Raw genomic sequence first — 25,783 nt, forward strand, 5'->3', positions numbered from 1 at the left:
ATTGGTACGGATTTGTTGAAAAAGTTTCACATCATAATGTTTTTATAAAAAAAAATTGTTTCGTGTATTGTGTTTCTTTTTTGAAAATCATTTAAATTACTTTTAAATTGAATTTTAAATGAAATTTTAAAGCAAGAACCTAATAAAAATGCAATGCTTTGAATGCAAGAACCGCATAAACATTTTGGTTACGGAAGAACTGGTAAAGTTTTTGTCTGCTTTTTGCATTTATATTTTTTTGCGTGTTGTGTTTAAACGGTTTTTGCATTGCAAAATCCGTGTCCAATATCTGTACCAAGCAACACCAAGGCCTTGGTATTACATTCCTGTAGTGGAATTTGACCTTCTGTTTCAACAGACTTCACAGTCGATGCAGAGTGTACAGAACCATTCCATGGGTGGTGCTACGATCCTACTGGCACTACGAATCCTTCCAGGTCGAGGCTTAAACATACGACAACTGGTTTGTTAGACCAGTGCCTATGCATTGAATCGCCAACCCGGGATAATATTTTCCGATGTTTGTACTTAACGTTTTTATTTGGTTTTCGCATTCTAGTTTTTTTTTGTTTGTTTTGATTATAGAGATTTTAACTTTAAGGTAATTCGTCCCTTCGGGTCAGAAAAACTTTCTGACTCTATGTGTGGAGGGTTGGGAATCGAACCCAGGTAGGCTGCGTGAGAAGCATTAACCTAGCCATCAGCCGTCCTCGCATTCTAAAATGCTTAATCGGGTTTTCAGAACTAAGTTGCACTTATCCGACGTTTATATTGAGTCGTTCAAATAGACACACTTTCGAGCCTACATTAAATGATTTTTCCTTTTTTCGCATCGTCGGTCTATATGACGGATTGAAAATTCAAACACAACTCACCCTATAATTCCAGAGCTGAAAGTTGGATCCAGGTGAAAAACAATAGTCGTCTTCGAGATCGTAAGACCTTTTGTTCGAACCTAAATTAGTGAAAATCGGTTTTGAAAAGTCGGGACCCAGGGGGATTCTACTTCCCCCTCTTGGCGGCCTATTCTATACAGAATCACGTTCTTGAATTTGAAAATAGATTGGAAGTGATCTTGAAATTGTTTATTCATCACCCTGTAGTTCCGGAACCGTACCAAATTCAATGCATTTTAGTTTGTAAAAATTAATTCAGCCATCTCCGAGAAAACTTAGTTCAAATATTTGCACATACACGTAACGACATTTTCCGATCTCGACGAACTGATACGAATTGTATATGATCGGTTCAAAAGTCGGTTTCCGAAGTGATTGTATATCCTTTCTATATGTGAAAGGCAAAGCAATAAAATACAAAAAAAAATAACATAGGTAATAAGAATATCTCATTGATCCCATAATTTGATTTATTATCTATGGTTTAAATTTCTATTAAAACTTGATTAGAATTTCTGAATCTTGTCCTTTTTAGTATAGTCGTTAAAATTTGGTCTTAGATAAGAGCAATTGACATTTGAAATACGGTTTCAGGTATTTACAGGAACAATATGAAGAGCATATTCTGGTATGTGTGGAAGGTCGGACATCCTCACATTTCTACACAATTGCTTTACTTTCATATTTAGGTGGTATGATGGATATTGAACGAAAATGAAATGGCTATGAAGTTAAATGAATGTTCCTACCATTTGTATCGAACATGATTGGGCATGTACTTACTATGCACATTTCCCAAATCACTGTAACTGCATTTGAAATCATGCAGACAAATGCATTAGCAACTTATATGCACTCTTTTATTTCCATTTCATGCAGTTCAGTTAAGAATGTGAACCAAAAATGCCAGCAAAAGCAGAGGCACGTTTTTTGTTGAATTGTAGGCTTCGAATACATGTGTAAAGGAAAGTGTGGTTATCCTGTGACCATCGCCCAACCGCAAGTGGTCCATCATCACTTTTATGAACTCGCATAGGTACTGAGTCTGCCGTTTCTTCTATAGGAAATGAATTATGACGTAGTAAACTGTAACCATTATTGTGTATTTGGGGAGCTTTTGGGTTTTATGGTGGAAAAATATGTTTATGTTGAACTTTTACGACGGCGCCGGAAAATAATTGAATAGATTGATATCGAACAAAAAAATGCGACCATTACAAATGAACACACAAGCTCGAGTAAAACCCTCCATAATATGGAAGTTTTATATTCGGATGAAACAAGATCAGCTTTGAATCTCAAAAGGGACGCGCATTTTTTTTTTTCAAATATGCATATAAATAGAGCATTATCATTTCCCTGCAACCTAACATTAATGTGCCATCCAAGGCCATCATGTATCACAATCTGATAAACTTCCACCAAGGGCTCGACAATGGTATTACAAAGTATAATGGTCTTCGCGGTTAAAAAAACTGGCTTCACGCCTTTGGGCTAAAAATGTGTTATAACATTCCTAATTTGTGGATTGTTGAATATTTGGCTGTTGAAATTTCAATATACTTGCACGAAGTAGTGCTGCACGTTAAAGGGATGTGAATACGAATAATTCCAGCACCACGTGATGCGTAATCAATGAAAGTATAAGAATGGGAATGAGCATTAATGTGATTTTAAAAAATTCTGCTCAGTTCAAAACTACAATTCGAATGTATTTAGTTGTACGTGGAATTATCACGGGACCATGTTCATAAATTGATATATATATTTTATGAGCTCACAGCACTACTGATATGAGAAATCCTAATTGTAACACGCGATATCATGCTAACAGAGTTCATTTGTTATCTTTTTTTCAATATTTGATTCAAATGTACTGCAAAAATACTTATAAATGTGGAAATTTCAGCCTTTACTGAAAAATCCGATCCTTGTCTTAGCTTTCAAATAAACGATCCCAAAAAGCTTTTTTGGTTATTTAATGAACAAAGTTAAAAGTTTATAAACAAATATAAAAAAATCAAACCTGGACATAATTATTTTTCTTTTTCTTGTTGAAAAATGTAGCATTAGGGATTCGATTCAGTCCTGTAGAGTAGTGGATTTTTCGAATCAAGACTCGCACACGCGAAGCGTACCGCAGCACGACTCATTCGGATACGGACTTAACTTGTCGAAACTGGTCGCACCTCTGATCGAATCCTCAGTTTAACAGTTTATTATTGTTAACAAAAATAAAAAAAAAATATCATGAGGAATTATGTTAGCAAAAATTAAAAAAAAAAATGTTCGCGTCGAGTCAAAGTGAACATAACTAGCTAGGAATTTTATAAAAAATTATAAACATGCTCCATCGCACTTCAGGTATGATAATAAGCAATTAGCCCATACGTTACACGGGAGTTTTCCTACCAATATCTACACGGAACGACCGAAATTAGCTCTGCGCCTAATTCGTATTACTGTTTTTGAATTAGTTGATTTTAACAACAAAATTTCCAAAATAACTATAAAATTAGTTAAAATTGAGAATTTACTTTGCTAAAAAAAACTCTTATTTTTAGAGAATGTGTTTAGTTGGCGATTATTCTGGACACAAACCAGCAATATTTCAATCCAACACGAAATTCTCATTGACAACTAATTTCGTGATTAAAATCAGAAAATTTGTTTCTATTTATCTATCACCGTCATTACTGAAGGACAGCACAAAAAAACAAAAATGAAATTGGTTTTATTAACAAGTTTATTAGTCAAAAACTCATGAGAAGTGTCAAAGCAAAACAATCCATTAAAAAGCTAAAAGGAACAGTCTTGTTGAAACTGCTTGCAAATTGTTTACACGTTTTTCGCATGTGTATATCCGTATATAAATTTCTAAACCGATATGTGAAAATGACGTAAACTGTTAGTGGAAAGTGTATTTATTCAAAATTTGTGCGCATTTGAAGCGATTGTGGGTAAAAATGTTTTTACGCGGAACAGTGAAGTGAGTTTCGAATGTTGCACTCTAATTGTACACGTCAAATGATGTTTTTTGTATCTTCTAATATTCCGGGCTACGCCGTTCGGTGTATTACTTGTATTCGATTTTTGTTTTCCGAGTGCTCAAAGTTTTCAGTGAGAGAGTCGATTTCGCGAAGTCGAATGAAGAAAACAGCGATTTAGAAGTAAAATTTTCAAAAAGAAGTTTATGTTTCGCTTATGTCTTTTTCTCCAATACAACATCGTATTTATACCTGCCAATATAGAAAAGATAACCGCGACTGAAAATTTTTTCGGTAGAAGTGTGCCATCTAGTGTCTAGTAGTCATTATGGTGCTAACGTTTTTTCGGTGACAGAGCGCCATATAGCTGCGAATTGCAGAAACCAATTCAACCATTTATGTTGGTTGAAAACAACGTTTTATTTCTTTAATTCAACTAAAAAATTAGTTGAATGGATATTAAGTGTGCCTTAGCTAAGAAATGACAGCACGTTTAATTGGTGAATTCAACTAAAAAAATAGTCATATCAACAAATATTTTATTATTATTAAGGGAACTAGAATTAGAAAATCTAAATCAACAAAAGTAAGATTTTTTTAGTTGTCTCAAAAAATAACTAACTGAAATCAGAAAATCAACTAATTTTTTCGCCAAAATGCTGTTTTCGGTCTTTCCGTGTACTACACCTTATGAATCAGTCGCAATGACAGCGGTCGTAATGGAGATTAGTTGCAAGCAGTGGGAAGAAGAATGTGCTATTTGTCCGTCGATTGTTAATAGTCAAAAGTTGACACTTCCACTCTCCCCTTCCAATTCGTTTTTGTTTCGCACACAGATGGTCCTTGCCGATCTTCTGATTTATAGTAAACGTTCTTCAAGGCGCACTAATATATCATAAATACAGCTGATAAAATATTGCAATGGAAAATACTACTTGTGTATAGGAAATTCTACAATGAGTCGCGAGGTCAAAAACTTCAAAACGGGACTTACTACGATTTTTAAGAAATGAATCGATTTTAATAAACTTAGATTAAAAAAAAGGTATTATATTCCCCTAGACGGCTTTTAAAATCATCTCATCCGTTAACGTTGTATCTGTATCCGATAGTCAGCTTGTCGCCATTATATTAGCAGTTGCCAACATGGATTCTTCCCTGGTCGGTCGGTTGAGACAAATCTCGTTTGTTTCACATCGTTTTGCACCAAGCAAATGTCCAAAAAATTCCAGGTAGACACGGTCTACACTGACCTTAAAGCTGCTTTTGACTCTGTGAATCACGAAATTTTGTTAACCAAGCTGGGCAAACTAGGATTTACGACCAGATTTTGTCAATGGCTCCGAACATATCTCGTTAACCGTAAAGTTGTCGTACAAATTGGAAATACTGTGTCTGAACCATTTGCAAGTATCTCAGGACTTCCTCAGGGAAGTACTCTAGGACCACTTATTTTTTCGTTGTTTGTGAACGATGCTGTATTTGTCTCAAGACATGGTGGCAAATTATTTTTTGCTGACGATTTGAAAATATTTCTCGTTATTCACAAAGAAGCTGATTGCCGTGAGTTGCAACATCTTGTTAATATGTTTAACGAATGGTGTGTAAGAAACAAAATGGATCTCTGTGTTTCTAAATGTTCCGTCATAAGCTATCATCGTACGAGAAGCATGTTTAATTTTAATTACACCGTCGCTGGCACTCAACTGCAACGCGTTGATCACGTCAAAGATCTAGGTGTTATTCTGGATGAAAAACTAACGTACACCCGCCATCTTTCAGCAACGGTTGACAAAGCAAACCGTTTACTTGGATTCATATTTAAAATCTCGAGTGAATTTCGTGACCCACTTTGTTTAAAATCGCTATATTGCTCATTGGTTCGTTCACAGCTGGAATTTGAGAATGTTGTTTGGTGTCCATACAACGCTTCATGGATTCAAAGGATAGAAGCTGTGCAACGTAAATTCGTGCGTTATGCTTTACGGGAAATACCATGGAGTAACCCGTTGAGCCTTCCACCGTATGAAGATCGTTGTCAACTATTGGGGATTAAAGCTTTAGCTGATCGTCGACGTGCTTCACAAGCCACTTTTGTATCTAAGCTATTACAGGCTGAATATGATGTTCCGGATCTTCTATCACAGATTAATCTGTATGCTCCAGCACGTGTTCTTCGGCCTTGATCATTACTGCACACTGGTCTGCGGAATACCAACTATGCAAGCAACAGCCCGATTTTGGCAATGACTCGCCGTTTCAACGAATTCAGCGATGTGTTTGACTTCAATATGACCTCTTTACAGTTTCATCGTCAGTTGCTATAGTATAAGTTTAATTATTACCATTTTTAATTAGTTTTATTACTTTATAGTCTAGTTCATTAAGACTTGTTGTCAGATGAGCATTGTCCTAATAATAAATAAATAAATAAATAAATAAATAAATAAATAGTATTAAAAAATTATGAGGGATAGAAATACTTCGTTTGTAAAGATGCGATGCGGAAAACTTAAGTTCTTTGAAACTGTTCGAATACATAACGTTTGTTAGTAGACGTCCATAGAAACTTATTTCTTTTCCTTTCCTCGAACACTGTTCAGGAAATACCGGAAGTAGTGGTTATGACCGATTTTTAGGAAGATATTATTAAATCACTAGGTGAAATAAAACAGATGTTTTGCATAGTGCTCAAACCGAAATCGAAAAAATAACCATGCGTCCGCGCCAATGTTCAATGAGACGGAAACGCATGATGATTTGTCCTTGTTGTCTATGCAAGTCAAGTGCAGGACTTGGAGGAATGAAAAGGAATATATGAGGTTCATCTTATGCATCATACACACACTTTTAAGGGAGCAGTAAAGCAAGAAGAAGCGGTTTGATTGCTGAGTAGTTTATGAGTATGTGTGTCAGATGACGATAAAATATATACCATGTAAAAAGCTGCTGGTTTGAATTACAAAAACGGGTTAATTTATCAATGAAAACATTTGCGTTTCCTTCTGTCCGGACAATAGTACATGAATATCATACAGATAGAACTAATTTATGACAATAGAACACCAGAGCTGGGTGATCGCAACGGGTCACCGTTTTGTTTGTATTCTTGATGGATGTCATGAAAGCACGGATGTCACAAATAGGTTGTGCTGCACAATTTTTCGTTGTTGAGAATGAACTTTTATGAAAAGTCTATTTTTATTTCGCCTGTTGCGATTAAAATGCTCAGATTTTGTAACCGAACAAACGGCATAACAATAAAATTCCATCCCAATTTGTATATAGGTAAATAGGCAATAAGATTTTGCTTTCGATTTGATCGCGAGCCATGTGCGGCTCTTTGGATGTGAAGCTGCGAGTCTTTAGTTCTATGCGCAAATATTGCATATTTAATAAAAAGTGAGGCTTATTTCCACCTCACTTCCACTTTCACTTCATTCACATATCAATTCACTTGATTTAACCTCACGGAAAGACCGAAATCAGCATTTTTACGAAAAAATTAGTTGATTTTCTGATTTTAGTTAGTTATTTTTTGATACAACTAAAAATATTTTTCTTTTGCTAATTCAGATTTTTTATTTCTGATTCCCTTAATAATAATAAAATATTTGTTGAAATGGCTATTTTTTTAGTTGAATTCACCAATTCAACGTGCTGTCATTTCTTAGCTAAGGCACACTTCATTTCCATTCAACTAAATCTTTAGTTGAATTAGAGAGATAAAACGTTGTTTTCAACCAACATAAATGGTTGAATTGGCTTCTGCAATTTGTAGCTATGTGGCGCACTGTCACCGAAAAAACGTTAACACCGTAATGACTACTAGCCACTAGATGGCACACTACTACCGAAAAATATTTCAGTCGCGCTAGTCTTTTCTATATTGACAGGTATAAATACGATGTTGTATTGGAGAAAAAGACATAAGCGAAACATAAACTTCTTTTTGAAAATTTTTCTTCTAAATCGCTGCTTTCTTCATTCGACTTCGCGAAATCGACTCTCTCACTGAAAACTTTGAGCACTCGGAAAACAAAAATCGAATACAAGTAATACACCGGACGGCGTAGCCCGGAAGGTTGGAAGATACAAAAAACATCATTTGACATATACAATTAGAGTGCAACATTCGAAACTCACTTCACTGTTCCGCGTAAAAACATTACTTCGCACAATCGCTTCAAATGCGCACAAATTCTGAATAAATACACTTTCCACTAAGAGTTTACGTCATTTTTACTAATCGAATCAGAAATTTTTATATGGATATATCGTAACACATGCGAAACACATCAAAACAATTTACCAGCAGTTTCAACAAGACTGTCCTTTTTAATGGATGGTTTTGCTTTGACACTTCTCATGGGTTTTTGTCTAATAAACTTGTTAAATTAACCAATTTCATTTTTGTGTTCTTTGTGCTGTCCTTCAGTAATGATGGTGATAGATAAATAGAAACAAATTTTCTGATTTTAATAACAAATTAGTTGTCAATGAGAATTTCGTGTTGGATTGAAATATTGCTGGTTTGTGTCCAGAATAATCGCCAACTAAACACATTCTCTAAAAATAAGAGTTTTTTTTAGCAAAGTAAATTCTCAATTTTAACTAATTTTATAGTTATTTTGGAAATTTTGTTGTTAAAATCAACTAATTCAAAAACAGTAATACGAATTAGGCACAGAGCTAATTTCGGTCGTTCCGTGCTATTCTTAGTATTAAGCACAGTAAAGTGATGACTGTGGTGAAAAAAATATCATTTTTACAACAAAACGTTGGCGACGTAATTGTTCATAATAACATCTAGCTCATCCTGAAATCACTTTTTTCTTTGAAGCGATTTCCGTCATTTCACTTCATTTGAATTACACCGTGAAGTGATACAGATAAGGACCGAAATCGCTTCGCATGGATTCCACCGTGTAGTGATACCGGTAATAAGGGCTAGTATCTACCTAAAAACCGATCTAATCGATTAACGAGATTCAGACACCACTTCTATTGCTCGATCCAGTGTACTCGCTGTTCACCAAACCATGTCGTCATTTCCGGTCAAAATAATAACAATCTTCGTGCTTTCTTGTAGAACTCGCAAAATAAATAGAAACTCAAATTCACATTTTCGCAATTAAGTGTAATAGCTTAAAAAAGTGGTGCTGAAACGATTTATTTTGTGCTTGAATGAAATAAATGCATATCTCAATGAAAAAAATATTATTCACACTGAATTGTATAATGACTTACATACTATAACAATTTTACAGAATTCGGCAAAAATTATCCGAATTTCCTACATCTTACCGTTTTCAAATTTTCGTCGATCTATCAAAATCTACCTAGCAGTTCTGTAAACGCTGTACACTCTAACGAATGATTTAGTGAATTATATGTTTTGTTCAATGTGAAAAGATAAAGATTGTAAATGAAACACAGATACATACTCGCACGGAACGACCGAAATTAGCTCTGCGCCTAATTCGTATTACTGTTTTTGAATTAGTTAATTTTAACAACAAAATTTCCAAAATAACTATAAAATTAGTTAAAATTGAGAATTTACTTTGCTAAAAAAAACTCTTATTTTTAGAGAATGTGTTTAGTTGGCGATTATTCTGGACACAAACCAGCAATATTTCAATCCAACACGAAATTCTCATTGACAACTAATTTCGTGATTAAAATCAGAAAATTTGTTTCTATTTATCTATCACCGTCATTACTGAAGGACAGCACAAAAAAACAAAAATGAAATTGGTTTTATTAACAAGTTTATTAGTCAAAAACTCATGAGAAGTGTCAAAGCAAAACAATCCATTAAAAAGCTAAAAGGAACAGTCTTGTTGAAACTGCTTGCAAATTGTTTACACGTTTTTCGCATGTGTATATCCGTATATAAATTTCTAAACCGATATGTGAAAATGACGTAAACTGTTAGTGGAAAGTGTATTTATTTAAAATTTGTGCGCATTTGAAGCGATTGTGGGTAAAAATGTTTTTACGCGGAACAGTGAAGTGAGTTTCGAATGTTGCACTCTAATTGTACACGTCAAATGATGTTTTTTGTATCTTCTAATATTCCGGGCTACGCCGTTCGTTGTATTACTTGTATTCGATTTTTGTTTTCCGAGTGCTCAAAGTTTTCAGTGAGAGAGTCGATTTCGCGAAGTCGAATGAAGGAAACAGCGATTTAGAAGTAAAATTTTCAAAAAGAAGTTTATGTTTCGCTTATGTCTTTTTCTCCAATACAACATCGTATTTATACCTGCCAATATAGAAAAGATAACCGCGACTGAAAATTTTTTCGGTAGAAGTGTGCCATCTAGTGGCTAGTAGTCATTATGGTGCTAACGTTTTTTCGGTGACAGAGCGCCATATAGCTGCGAATTGCAGAAACCAATTCAACCATTTATGTTGGTTGAAAACAACGTTTTATTTCTTTAATTCAACTAAAAAATTAGTTGAATGGATATTAAGTGTGCCTTAGCTAAGAAATGACAGCACGTTTAATTGGTGAATTCAACTAAAAAAATAGTCATATCAACAAATATTTTATTATTATTAAGGGAACTAGAATTAGAAAATCTAAATCAACAAAAGTAAGATTTTTTTAGTTGTCTCAAAAAATAACTAACTGAAATCAGAAAATCAACTAATTTTTTCGCCAAAATGCTGTTTTCGGTCTTTCCGTGCGGAATATGCCTCCAAATTTACAGAAGGTCGGTAATTGTAATTTGATTTGCAAGTAAATCATTACGCGGCTCAGTTAAAGTGTGAAGTTGAATGATCAGAACTCATAAGAAAGTTGTACATTTTATTCAGAACTCAAGTCACAACAAGATTAATTGGTAAATATTAGGATACTGAACGACTGCAATAAAGATGAATCGAGTGGAAGAAAAATACTGCAACGCAAGTGTCTCGAATTACAGTGCACTGCCATGGACCGAGTTGTTTGCAAAGACACACTGTTGTGACAGACGAAAGCGGTCATTTCGCCGAAAGCGTCATTAGTAAATTTTCGAATATTATTATCATGTGTTTATTGCTCTGGGTAGCCGGCTACCGAGAATACGTTGCTATTTTATCGCGTTTTGTATTAATATGTGCTTACGAAATGCGAAATTTCTTCCGAAACTCTTAAAATTCCGGCTGTCGTGAAGCTCGCTATGAATTCATACATTTAATTCATTGTGTTCTGTTTATTTTCAATAGACTCCCGTAATACTTGGAAAATATCACTCGATCACCATCAATCGAACATCAACGCCTTACGCGATACAAAGTACTGGCGATGTCTATTCCCTAACCAAAATAATAAAATACTAAATGGATCCTCCTCACAGTCAATGTCAAACTATATTTACATACGCCCTAGTTAAACACGATCGCAAAAAATTTCTGCATGGTAATAAACTTCACGCGCGCGTTTTGAACTTAGCATTTAACCCGAAGAAAAATTGATCAAACGTTTCCCGAATAATCGACGGAGTTTAGTCTAGCCAGATTTTTAGTAAGGAGAAATATAATAAATTTGTGAATAAGCAAAATGTGAAATATCTCTAAGAAACTATCTCACCTGATAACATAAATCTGATAATTTTAGTTTCACGAATCAGCAATGTTGAATAAATTAATCTAGACAGACACTCAGCAGTATTATATCATTACTACAACAATTGAAAGTTATTAAATTATTATATTATTTGCCGTAAAAAACTGAACAAGTTTATGAAAGATGATCGTCAGGGCACTCAATGGAATCATTTTAGATGACACAGTGAAAATGTGTACTAGGGTGACGATACCACTATCTTAGCTCTCGTGATACTTGGAAAATATAATAGTTCATAGTTATACGTCAACCTCAAGTTTGAACCAGATCTGCTATCTCTGCTCGATCTATTGATTCTAAGGGTAAGAGGGAAATAAGTGCATTCGCTTTGAGTTTTCGCGTGGCTATAACAGTAGTTTCGCTCAATTTACTATTTACAATGTATTATATTTATTGCGGTATTGCCAAAGTGAGAGCATTGATTGAAAGTTGAGAAATCCGCAAAATAACTACTAATAAGATGACTATTGGTACAATAAGCCTATTTACAGTGCCCGGGAAAAGTGCGGATCAGTTTCATCACTTATTGTAACAAACCCTACTTACAACTCGCTCATTGCGATAGATTATATAATACTTCTGAATCTTTTGAGCAGTGCTTAATTTTATCACCCCCATAGTCATCATCATTATCATCATCATCGTCGTCGTAGAAACATGTCTTCAAATTACGAATTATTCGGTTTGCTGTATATTTCTGACGTTGTTTCTTTGCTGCGGTTCTTTGGAAATAATTGGTGATTATTAGTTCGATTCAATAGAATATGAGTGGTATATACATGATACTCGAAATTGTATGTTGCAAATGAATTAAGCTTTTAGTAGTGAAATGCCTTCCTCGCTGTTGTTTGTGTCGTAGTTCATGCCAGATTCCATGAATATGCAAACAAGACAACTATTCAACAGCAATTGGAAGCGTTCAATTATCAATAGAGATTATTATCTCTTCTACCACTACATAATACCGTTTTGAATAGTATGAATAGTTTTGTTGCATTATTTGGATATTATTATTCTAATATATTATATTTTGTTATACTCAGGTTATATCCATTAAATATCGATCGAACAATACCCATCATTAGAGAAATAAACCATGAAAAACGTGAACGCTTTTAACCTTACCGTTTAAAATAAAAAGGATGATGAATATTAAATTGGAGTGGCACATGTTGCTATGCTGATTCAACGCGAACATCACTCTCGTCATCCTTGGGGTGCCGTCGCCAGTACAATGATTGATGTACGGGTCGTTGCGATTCCGGTCTGGACAGCAGGCAGGAAGGATACGGCACCTCACGTCAGTTTTGCATAAAAGCTAGGCCGAGGACTCTGCAATTAAAATGTGATAAAAAATAAAAAAATTATTTTTCACCGTTGGTCACTAAGTATTTCATTATTTGAACCTCAGCCAAACGAATAGAATGGGGTTGGTATGAGAACTTTGCATAAAGAGCAAAATGGAAAAAGGTCATGGTAGCTCCAAAAAAGGTACTAAATAAAGCTGGCTGATTATTTGTAGGATTGTTGATAGCGAAATGAAATCTCCGTCTTAGATTTAAATGTAAATTAGGCGATCAACTTGGTGTGCAATTAGAACATTTTTGAAAAACAGTCATTAGGTGATAGTATTGGGGATTCACAAAAAAAACCTTTTCAATCCATCTAGTCGTGTAATGTCAAAACATAAGTAATATGAGAAAGGTACTTATGTTTTGACAAGATTTTTTTCTGACAAGATTTTTTTTCTAACTTGTCAAGTTAATATAGATTTAAATGTGGCAACCCTGCTTTCAAAAATTGAACAAAGCACACTGTGTGCTAGGCGGGTGCGTATTCTCCTTATTCCGTACCAGCACGTACCGATGCGTACCGATTATGCATAATTTTGTATCACAGTTTGAAAGCTTTGAAACTTATTGCCCTATAATTTTGGAACCGGAAGTTGGATCTGGATGAAATTGCACAGTGTCTCTTAAGACACTGAGAGTTTTATTTTGAATCATGATTTGTGAAAATCGGTTGCTGAGAAATCGAAGTGAGTTTCGTTTTTAGAGCTTTTCTTCACTATTACCGGTGCGTTTGGAAGCAGAAACCGGGCACTAGTAGTCCCAAAGTAGATTTATATATCCACCAACTAACAAGGTCTACCAACTAGATGAAGTTACCGATAAATTTTATAAAAAATGTGAACCTCATTTCGCCAACGCTTGTGTAAAAATACACATGAAATTGAAAATTTTTACTAATCGCACTGTAATTCCGGAACCGGAAATTGGATCTGGATCATCTTCTTCGGGACTTTTTGAACAATTTCAAGACCTCTCATTTGCATTTTAGTTTGTAAAATTCGGTTTGGAAATTTCCGAGAAAATTGAATGCGCATTTTTTTCATAGATTTGCACATATTGCTTGTAATGCCGGAACCGGAAGTCGGATCGGAATACAATTCAATAGCGATCTATGGGACCGTAAGACCTTTGATTTGAATATAAGTTTGTGAAAATCGGTTCAGCTATCTCTGAGAAAATCGAGTGACACTATTTGTCACATACATATATGCATACATACATACATACATACGTACATACATTTAAACATACATACATACATACATACATACATACATACATACATACATACATACATACATACATACATACATATATGCATACATACACACATACACACACGGACACACACAGACATTTGCTCAGTTTGTCGAGCTGAGTCGAATGGTGTATGGCATTCGACCCTCCGGGACTCGGTTCAAAAGTCGGGTTTCATCGTGATTGTATACCCATATGCTTGAAAGATGTTTATCATTGATCACTCATAATTTAATTTTTAGTACGTTGGGATAGTTAAATAAAAAGAAGAATCATATCAGCGTCTTTAATATCTTAAAATTTCTATTGAAAGATGTTCGTTTTGCAACACGTTTTTAAGTTTAGTTTTTAACAATCCGTACACATTAATCTCGTTTTTATAATCATCCGTTGACTAGATGAGTAATGAGAAATTTGTTAGGTCAACTTAAGAACACTGTGGTCCTTTTTTGCCTTATTCATATAGAAAGACTATGCAATCACTGTGAAAACTGACTTTTTAACCAAGGCCCAGAGGGCCGAATGCCATATACCATGTAGTTACATGGTAATATGTGAAAATTGATAAAAAGTGATGAAAAAATTATCATTTTATCTAATTTTTTCCAGAATTATGTTATGAATGAAGGTTTCGCATGATAAAAAGCATCATTCGAACAACATTTTGTAATGTTTTCGTTGAAAAATATTGAGAAATAAGTCGGTGAAGAGGTATTTTTGAGGACGCTTCTTAAAAATCATGATTTGCGGTGTCCACTGTATCCCAGCGCAAACTAATCAGAAGTAAACAAATGAACGCAGCATAGTTAGAGTAGAAGTTTTTAAGTTTTTCTAGACTCCAACGTTTCTGTTTGATCTTTGTTTTAATTTTTGGTGGCTGTTCAAAGTGAAAACTACGAATTTTCACAAAAAATCCGCCATTCTGCAGCTGTTAAACCTCCCCAAGGTAACAAACAACGAAAAGGAAAACGTTGGGATCTGTTTTTTTTTATATGTAGAAAGTGTGTGCAAAACTTGAACAAAATTGGTGCAGTAGTTATTGAATGACGATGGACACGGACTTTCAAAACCTGCTTTCGAGAAAAACGCGTTTAAAGTTTTTTGTCTAATTTGTCAAATTTGTACACGCTATGAAGAAATCGAAACGGTTACGGATGTCTGCTATCAGTGTTAAATATTGGCAAAAGACGGTTCTGCGGTTGATAAAAATTATGACTATTTTATTATCAGTACGACCGAAAGAATAAACGAATGTCAATGAATTTAAATTTATTTGAAAAAATATGAAATTTTCACATCCGGTAGTGCTGTAATACCGTGCTGCTGGTGTAATGATGTCAATAATAATAATGAAAGTAATAATCCTACTATATGTTTTATGCTGCTGATTCATGCTGTTTAGCTTGACTTACATATGCTTCGTTTGTTAGATTCCGTTTAATTGATGAATAGAGCATGAGATAGTAAGTCTAGGTTTAACTAGGTTCAAGACTGTTCCAATTTTCAAATCATATTTGTTGCTGGCAAACAAACCAACTTCGGCTATACCAGTAATCTGAATCCGGTTTCGGAAGAATTGGAAAACTGCAAAAGGGTCTCACTCACTTTCCTTCAAGATGGCCAAATCCATTTTCCCAAACTTATGGGTTCAAAGGAAAAGTCTTACAGTTTCATACGGAATTCCTAAATTTGTTGTGGATACTACTTCTGGTTCCGGAACTACAGGGTAAACAGGATTTGTAGAGTTTGTTAGATTAAGTCCGAACAAACTTTCCTATTTCTATTAAATGAATAGTTGTTTTTGTGAATTCCACCGTAATATTTTTGATGTTATGAAAAATATGAGAAAGGCATCAGTTTTCCTACAAGTTTCCAGGACAAATATGTGTTAATATCAAAACCAAATCTCCAAATATCAAGGGAAACGTGCCATTTGAGTGGCCATTTGCCACTTCTGGGATTGTCATAGTATACTTTTGGAGTACTAAATTGATTAAAGACCAAAATCACTGTAAAAGGGCCTTATATGAAGCACGACAGCATCGCTACCATAGTTAGAGTCAACTGTTTAGACTTTCCCATCCACCGTGTTCACCTGATTTGGCCTCGAGCTGTTATCTGTTCCCAAACCTAAAGCCATTTATGAGAAATCGATGTGAGTTTCGTTCTGGAATTTTTGACCGCTACTTTCGGAACCTGATACCGAAACCTGTATAGATAAAGTAAGTTTGTATGGCCATAAACTAATATTTATCTACAAATTGAGAAGATGCTTTCCGTTCTCCACGAATCGAAGTAAGGGATCTATTCTCGAAATCCATCACATCAATTCAGGGCCTCTCCCGAAACCAAATCCTGGGTATGACACGAAAAATGCAGTCTGAAATGTTGAAGCCCTTAGCAATCACATAATCGGTAAGACTTTTAATAACTTGGTATCGAAAATAATTCCAAAATCTTTCAAGTAGGACTTACAATTCAACGATTCACGACAAAACTTAACACTTGGAGAAATTTTACTAAAACCATTATTTTGTCAAGACAAAACCATTCTAATATCAAGACGCCAGGTCGCGCTGTGTTCCAGCTGTGACTGCGAGCGTTTTCTAGATTTTTCATATAAATAAAAATACTTATATAACAGATCGGCTGAAAAGTTCGTATCGTTTCTATGAGAGGGCGCCACTAGAATTAAATCCATTTTCAGTTAGTACCAACCTTCAAAAGATACGTGTATAAATTTGACAGCTGTCTGATTATTAGTTTGTGAGATATTGCATTTTGAGTGAAGCTACTTTTGTTATTGTGAAAAAAATGGAAAAAAAGGAATTTCCTGTGTTGATGAAACACTACTTTTTGATGAAAAAAAGTGCCGCCGATACCAAAAAATGGCTTGATGAGTGTTATCCAGACTCTGCACCGGGCGAAGCAACAATTCGTAAGTGGTTTGCTAAATTTCGTACTGGTCATATGAGCACCGAAGACGATGAACGCAGTGGACGTCCAAAAGAGGCTGTTACTCCTTAAGTGTATTCGAGATAATGAACCTTATTTGCACTTGATTTGATTAGATGACTAAAAGACATTTTTTATTCCCAGAAGGATTATCTAATGAATATAATCATAATCAAGACCATGTGCACAAATATGAAATCACCCTCTAAGTATAAATAGTTGAATCAGCTAAAGTATGGAATACCGAACCCTGCCAACTATCACAATGGTTCATTCTGGTAAACTGGCAACAATATTCTGCCTGGCCGTCAGGTCGCGCTAGCAGTTCAACCAGATCCTGTCAGCTTGGAGCTAAATCAATCTTCAGTTCAGCAACGCCATCGCACAGCATCACATTCAACATATCATGTCAATTGTATGGGTGCGCAGCCCATAGATTCGATGCGGACTCACCTGAGGCCTGATTAATTCGGGAAATGTAAGAGCTGGATATCTTGTTAATATGATGTCTTTGAGTTCAACATAAACTGCTACGCACTGATGCACAAAGACGAACTGTAAAATTAAACAAAAAACAATACAGTTTATATCAATCCACGTTTTACACATCAACCCACGTTTTTACTGCACTGAAAGTGTCGAGTTTTGTGCCTACAAACTACGATCTGTGCACATCATTGTTTTTCTGCTACCACTCTTACTCTTACTCTTCCAGTCGTAGACCACGCGGGTCTCTAGGCGGCTAATTGACGGGCTTAAAACGTGAGATAAAGTGTTCACCGAAGGTGGCTCTCAATTTGGTCATTGTTTCGCGTGCCGTGTGGGATGTGAAACCGTCTTGTTGAAACCACATGTTAGGCATGTCCAATTCTTCCATTTCTGGCAAAAAAATCGTCAATCATCACACGGTAGCGCTCGCCATTCACAGTAAAGTTCTACCCATTGTCGCCTTAGGTTGATGTTAGAGTGAGGGCGGAAAGCGGAACGAAGCAATGCGATTCAATGCGATGTACTGTTTTCTCATAGCATTCACTCTGACAGGTTTGCTTTGATCAAATCAAAGACATCATATTAACAAGATATCCAGCTCTCACATTTCCCGAACAAATTATTGGCAACATTCTTTTTTTGCGAGTAGGGCGCCCTCAGGCGAGTCCACATCGAATCTTTTATATAAAAGTAGATGAGAAAAATGTCAAATTAGTGCGCGCGAAAACGATACCAGCAAAAAAATCACCCTTCACAATAATTACCGCTAATATCATGATAATTCTACAACATGCTTAGCTTTATAGTGTGAACGGCTAATAAGATAAATAATATTACAATTTGTTAGGGTTTCTAGATTCATATTGCATACAATTATGACGCGCCATCTTCTGAACCGTATGTATCCAGTTGATTGACAATCATATCGAATTATAATGGCTTATTAACGACTTTTAGTAAAATGGTAGTTCTACATGCTTTACAAATATCCGAAAGAAGCTCGTGTCTAAACTTGTTTCAGAATGCCAAAATTTTGATAAGCTTATGTGTTCATCAAACGCATGTTTCAGATACTCTCCGTTCACATATGACTCATGCTGGGAATCTGGTTCGAGTAACAGTATAGCCCGAGAAGCTAACTACCTCGTAGAATAAATTTCCGATAATAACCCTTCCTTATCCTGGCACCCTCGCAAGCCATATAAACTATTTTATAGTTTCACCCTCAATATCACCCATTCCTATACCTCGATCTGAGTTTCCAACACATTTCCAAAGCATCATTGACATGTGCCAACAAAAATGATGTAAAAATGCTTCTGGATAGCTGTTTTATCGGCGCTTGAGTCCGGGTTTATTCCGGCTGTCGCAGCCGGTGGTTCTGAAGCTACTGCAGCAGCTAGGCCAGAGAGCTGCTGTAAGCGGAAATCATGGATGTAACATAAATTACCCTATTGGAGAGCACATCTAGCCACACATATATTGCTTATAGTCGTCGAGATTGTGTGTCTATAGTACATAATTTTGCTATAGAGCTGACCAGGTTGTGATGTCATTTTGAAATTTCTTGTGCTTAGAATCATTTGGAAGAAATTTCGAATTTAATGTATGTTTCAAATGAGTATGCTATGATACTAAGATCAGTGCAGTGGCCAGGATCGGTACTAAAATTGTACTATTTTCCGCTTGAATTGTAACCAGGTTATTGAATAAAATCTGAATCCAGAAATAGTGCACAATGAAATAAAATGAGCTAGTTTGTTTACCTTTCAAGTATCTTCAAGTAAGTTAATGTATAACTCAAATAGTTTTGATTAAGAGTAATCGATGGTTATGCATACTGTTTGACTATGATATTTAATCTTCAGTAGTGAAAAGAGTATTGAAGCAAGAGGAACAACGCGTCAACACTTTTGTTCGCGTACTGCATAAATCCGATCTATTTACATGATTTGGCTTAAATATAATATTTGATATGGATAAATCAACTGTCAACTACTACACTGTACTAAAACTGAACGAGAAAGAGTGGCAGAGTTTTTCAAACTGATTAAGCTGTCGAAGTTCCTGTAGTAATATCTCGTATAACAGGGCATCTGTTCTGTATCTATAGCGACATTTACTTCGTGACTGAGACCATTAACCAGGAAATTTATGTGCAGGAGTCCCACAATTTCACACAATAGAGAAGTATTGGACCAACGTCAAGTGGCCTTAAGAAGACACCAAATGCAATCCAAAGTAAATTATCCTAGAATGTTTGAAGGATATTGGAAGTAAATCTGGCGGAAGACACAAAATGAAAATCTGACCAATTATAGTTTATCTGAAATTTGAAATACTCCGGTCGTGTTCAGTTTGCAAGAAATTCTGTTCAACTGAATACCTTCTGAATTATGTTTCATCGCTTCTAAATCTTCAATATGAATAAAAATATTTGTTTGGACAACAACTGGCCTAACATTTTCAATTTATATACAGTACTGAGTCAAGTTTAGAAAAATTCTTTGTTATTTTACATTGTCGTTCTAAAGAACGGTTTGTAATTTTAAACACACTTCACCCTGTTGTTCTGGAACGGGAAAACGGATCTGAACAAAAGTCAAAAGCAGTCTATGAAATCCTAAAACCTTTCATTTGAGTTTAAGTCCTTGAAAATTCACTCAGTCGTCTCTGACAAAGTGGAGAGAGTTCTGTTTTTGAGATTTGACCACTATTTTTGGTACTTCCGGAACTGGTAGAACTGAAAATCGGTTTGTTTGTCCAGCAGGTAACATAACTCATAAATTGAAATGACGGAATGCAATTTCATACAAACTTAAGTGATTTCCGGTTTGGAGAACACTTCCAGGAACGATGATCCGGTATACACAAAATTAACGTATTTGGTCATCAACTAAACATACCTGCCTAATTGAAGAATTATACGGCTAGTTGATAGTATTTTGTTCGATTTTGCTAAACCGAACCGAAATACGCTCTTAAATAGGAATTTTTATAATTAGCAGTAGTTCCGGAACCGGAAGCCGTATTCGGATGAAAATCGATAGGCTTCTATGGAATTGTCAGACCTTTCAATTGAACCTAGGCTTTAAAAACATCGAGTGCACTATTTTTCTTTTTGCTTTTCTCATATAGAAAGGCTCTACAATCACTGTGAAAACCGATGTTTGATCAGAGGCCCGGAAGGTCGAGTGTTATATACCATTCGACTCAGTTCGTCGAAATCACAAAATGTCTTTGTGTATGTGGCAAATAATGTCACTCGATTTTATCAGAGATGGCTGAACCGATTTTCACAAACTCAGATTCAAATGGAGGATCCTCGGGTTCCATAAATTGCTACTGAATTTTATCCCGATCCGACTCTCGGTTCCGGAATTACAGAGTGACATGCACCAAAGAAATCAACAAAATTCTCACTCCCTTTTCTCAAAGATGACGTGACCGATTTTCACAAACTAAGATTCAAACGAATGGTCCCATAGCTCGCTAATGAGTTTTATCCTCATCCGACCTCCGGATCCGGAATTACAAGGCAATATGTGGGAATCTATGATATAAGACGCACTCAATTTTCTCGAAAATTTTTGAACCGATTTTCACAAACTAAGATGCAAATAAAAAGACTTACAATTCTTTAAAAAGTCCCCAAAAAGTTTATCCAGATCAGAGTTTTGGTTCAGTATTACAGAGAAAATTTTTGATTTCATGAGTATTTTTTCAAAAGTGATGGCGGAATAAGTTGGCAGACCTTGTTAGTTAGTGTATATATAAATCTACTTTGATACTACTAGTCCCCGCTTTCCGTTTCTGAACGCACCGATAATACAGAAGAAAAACTCCAAAAAACGGAACTCACTTCGATTTATCAGCAACGATTACGCCGATTTTCACAAATCATGATTCAAATTAATGCTCTTAGTGTTTTATTTTTATTTTTTTTGCAATTTTATCCAGAAGATTGAAAAAAACTTCTTGAAAGAATCTTTTAGTGATGATTTTGAAAATATAAATAAGGAGTGTATCGAAAATAAGCTATCCACATACATTTGTGCTGTACGCATGTATTTGTGATGGTTTTTTGTGCTCAGATCACAGCATGCTGTGCGTTTGGCTGTCAGCTTTCGTTTGTTTACTTGTTTGTGCGGTTGAAATTCTGCGTATTGAAAAGGAAGTGAAAATTAAGGTTTCGTTGAAATTCGCGTATTGAAAAGGAAGTGAAAATTAAGGTTCTGGACACATGGCTAAGTGAGAAGGGTATTACTATGCGAATTCATCATGTCAGTGCTTGGAATTTGGAATTCATCATGTCAGTGCTAAAACCATTCTCAATAAGTTTAGGGAACACTATTCTTCGGATGAGCTACCAGGAAGTGACAGAAAACCCGGTTCTTCCAACCCGGAACTGGACCAGAAAGTGGTATTTCTAATCATGAAGAACAAATCAATGTCAATACATGATTTCGCCAAAAAAGCAGGAACGAGTGTCGGAATGCTCCAGCGTATCAAGAGGTGAAATCACCTGAAGACCTACAAGAAGTAGAAAATCTCGAAGCAAAGTGTAGAACAGAAAAAGCGAGCTACTGGGCCCGGAAATTGTATTCGCGTATTTAGCAGTGTCCGGATGTATGCGTTTTGATGGACGATGAGACTTTTGTAAAGGAGGGCTCGAAAACCCTTCCAGGTCCGCAATACTTTACTGTCGTCGTTGGAAAGGTTGTGAGCGATGCGGACAGGTCGATTCAAGTGGATAAATCCACTTTTACACTACCGGAACTATAAATGCAGAAATCTATCGATCTGAGTGTCTCCAGAAGAGATTGCTACCTTTATATAAGAAGCATAGTACTCCTCCACCGTTTTGGCGGGATTTAGCGTCGGCTCACTATGCCAAAACCACTCTCAATTGGCTTGCTGAAAAGGGTATAAATTTCGTTGAGAAAAATATCAATCCACCAAATTGCCCTCAGCTTCGACCCATCGAACGTTACTGGGCAATCGTGAAGAGGGTCTTCAAGAAGATTGGTAAGGCAGCTGGGAACTTGCAGGAGTTCAAAAAAATTTGTGCTTAAGCGTCCAAAAAATGCGATGCAACACTTGTCCGGAACTTGATGAAGAGCGTTCGATCAAAAGTTCGAAAACTCGTGAAGGAATAACTTAAATTTCATCCGGTTCTCATTATGCTCAAGTTTAACCTCGTATAATAAAGGATGAATTTTGAGTTTGAAGAAAATATCGTTTTTTATCATAATTTGAAAGAGAAAATTGTGGATAGCTTATTTTCGATACACTCCTTAATATGAGAAATGCATCATACACCATTAGGTGGATTAAAAAGGGTTTTTTTACACATTTTACACCATTACTTACGAACCGGAAGTCGGATGCGAAAGAAATTTAATAGTAGACTATGGGAATGTAGGACCTCAAAGACCTGAATTTAAGTCGAAGAAAATCGGTTAAGCGGTCTATGAGAAAATCGAGTAAACTTTTTTTAATTTTATTTGCACATTTTAAACTTTTACTCACCAATCGGAAGTTCAATCCGGGTAAAATTTAACAGCATTGTAGGTTGATTTCATTTCGTGAAAATCGCTCCTGTAATCTCCGAGATAATCAAGGGCATATTTTTGTTACTTACACATATACAAACACACATACAGAAATTTTGCGTACTCGTTCGAACTGAGTCGAATGGTATATGACACTCGGCCCTCTTGGCCTCGATTCAAAAGTTGATTTTCACAGTGATTGTATAGCCTTTCTATGAGAGAAAGGCAAACATAACAATAACAAAATCTATGGGTATCTTCATCAATAGCATTACCAGGACTCTATTTGAGTTTATTTTAATGAATAAGATTTTCAATGAAGGCAGAATAGGGTAAAGTGTTATAATATTGCCCCCTTAAGAAAACATTGAGATATTTCTAAATGTACTGATATATTTTGTTCAAGAATGTATGTATTTCTTTGCAATACGTCTAAGGAACATAATTTTCAATGATTTCGGAAGAAGTGATGAGAATTGATTGATACAAACACATTTTCCAAAACGACCACATTCTCAGTTTTTTCGCTTGCCGTTGGCATAATGCCCCAGCAACCGTATAATATGCCACACAACAAATCAGTGGTATGCCCCACAACAATGATGCAATATGCCCCTTGAAATGTCGGTATAGAAGAAAAGCAGATAAAGAAGATATTCTTTGCATCAGAAATCAATTGCATAATCAATTAATTACAATGAGAAACCAACATTTTTTATCCTCCCAACGCTACTTTTTGTTTTAAGAACCGTTATAAATCTTTAAAACAATATTTTAACTCGAAGCATACTGTTGAATCGAAGGTGGGGCATAATGTCCATAGAATGATTGTTATGAGAAAATTCGTGCATCAAAGAAATGGATTCGTTTCTCTAGATATTTATACTATAAATAGAGACATTAGCACTGCTGAAAGTTAATTACTAAGTTGCAACCGACCATTAGACGTTTTACACGATTAATATGCTTGTTTAGTCGAAGCAAAACCTTACATCGCAAAGATATCTAATTATATTTTCAGTTTTTTCATATTTTCCAGCAAACCACAACTGCCAAACTTGCATACCAGAAAGATCTTTCGAAATGATAACATTAGAGATAAAACTTTTGTTTAGAAGAGTCTTGAATACTTAAAACAGGAAGCGGGGCGTTTTGGCCAGTAAGGTCGCTTTATAACACTTTCCCCTACTGTACTCGCTGGCAAATAAAGAATAGAAGAAATTGTGCAAATCTATTTAGTATCTACATCTATAGACTATCAAATAAAGAGGTAAACCTGTTTGTTCTTATCTATTGAGAGCCTAGTTTCTTTTAGAAGGTTAATGCATTCGATTGTTTTTGAAGTGAAATAATACTCTATTATTAGAAACGAGTTCTTTAAAATTTGTAAGAAAAGTTAACAATCATGAAGTAAAGTCCGAAGTGTTTAGAAAAAAAATTAGTTTGAAGTGTAATCAATAATTATATTTTTCAGAAAGAAAAGGGCATATGTTGGAATTCTGGTATGCACTGGTTATTTGTGGATTATGCTACAAATAACCAACTTGTAATAAATTACAACAACCACTTTGATTCCTCTTAACGTTCCATTTGCAACTCGTTAACGCCAAGTACTACATAATGAACTTCTAGAACTTCTATATGAACCTCTGTTCTGACGTCAAGTAGGGGAAGATGGGGTGAAACGTGCCCCCGAGGCATAATGCACCTTTTGCTTTCCTCAAAAGTTACCAAATTTTTTCACTAAAATTTTAATGAAACTGAAAGTCCGCCATAACAACAGATTACTAAAAAATTTTGGTAGCGATGGTTCAATCATATCTGAATTTATTTTTAAAAACCAATTATGTCTCTGTTATAAGTAATTTTTGATGTTCGTTCCATAGTAATTTTGTAGGGTGAGGAAGACGATTTTAATTATGTAACCAGTGAACTTCTTTGAGAATCATTCGGGTTACTGAAATTAGTCCTAATACAGACGATGTATTTGCAATTTTATAGAAAAATCGTCAAATATATCGTCTCATATTTTTGGGGGCAAAACGACCCGAATTGTGTGAGCAAAATGCTCAAGAATTCGTTTACAAAAATTAACCATAAGTTGAATAATAGTGAACAATTTTCCACCTGACAAATATTTCGTCAACGAAAAGTCGAAAGCTTTCTTTAAATAAGAAGAAGAAGCTTCATGAGGGTGCATATTGCCCCGTGGTTGTCATGAGCTTTAATTCGTTGTTTTGATGGATATTTACCCGTTGTTTAAGATCATCCTGCCTCATCGGGCGTCATGCCCCGCATATATTTCAATAGACAATTTTTAAGGGTTTTGGAAAATAAGATGAGATAAGCATTCAGCGAGTATTTGTAGGTAATTTTGAGAAATAATGATTACGGAAGATAGTCATGCATGAAACTCTTCCGTGTTATTCTCAATAGTTAAGATATAGCTACATTTCGTTAGGGGATGCGTTTTACCACATCTACTCCTATTAATCTCCTTCGAGGGCCTCGACATCAATTTCGCCTGAGCACTAAGCACTCCCGAACATTGGATAATGTTGAATTGCTATGAAACACTAGCAGTTACGTATGAACTGCCTTGCTCTGACGAGTCCAAGATGAAACGTATTCATCTCACCTTTCGTAGTTTTATAGTTATCGTAATCTTCACCGA

At 35.4% G+C, this 25,783-nt stretch overlaps 1 protein-coding gene across 5 annotated transcripts in view; it reads right to left on the reverse strand.

The window, feature by feature from the left end:
* The window catches only part of LOC131439455 (zwei Ig domain protein zig-8-like), a 436,989-nt gene that overhangs the window by 270,342 nt on the left and 140,864 nt on the right, over positions 1-25,783 (reverse strand). For all 5 annotated transcript variants that reach the window (XM_058610477.1, XM_058610475.1, XM_058610474.1 and 2 more), the window contains one exon: positions 12,627-12,833. In XM_058610477.1, the coding sequence (XP_058466460.1) occupies positions 12,627-12,711 (85 nt within the window). In that variant the 5' untranslated portion in view covers positions 12,712-12,833. The remainder of the gene's footprint in view (positions 1-12,626; positions 12,834-25,783) is intronic.

This window comes from Malaya genurostris, chromosome 3 (genome assembly GCF_030247185.1).
Source record: "Malaya genurostris strain Urasoe2022 chromosome 3, Malgen_1.1, whole genome shotgun sequence".
NCBI lineage: Eukaryota > Metazoa > Arthropoda > Insecta > Diptera > Culicidae > Malaya > Malaya genurostris.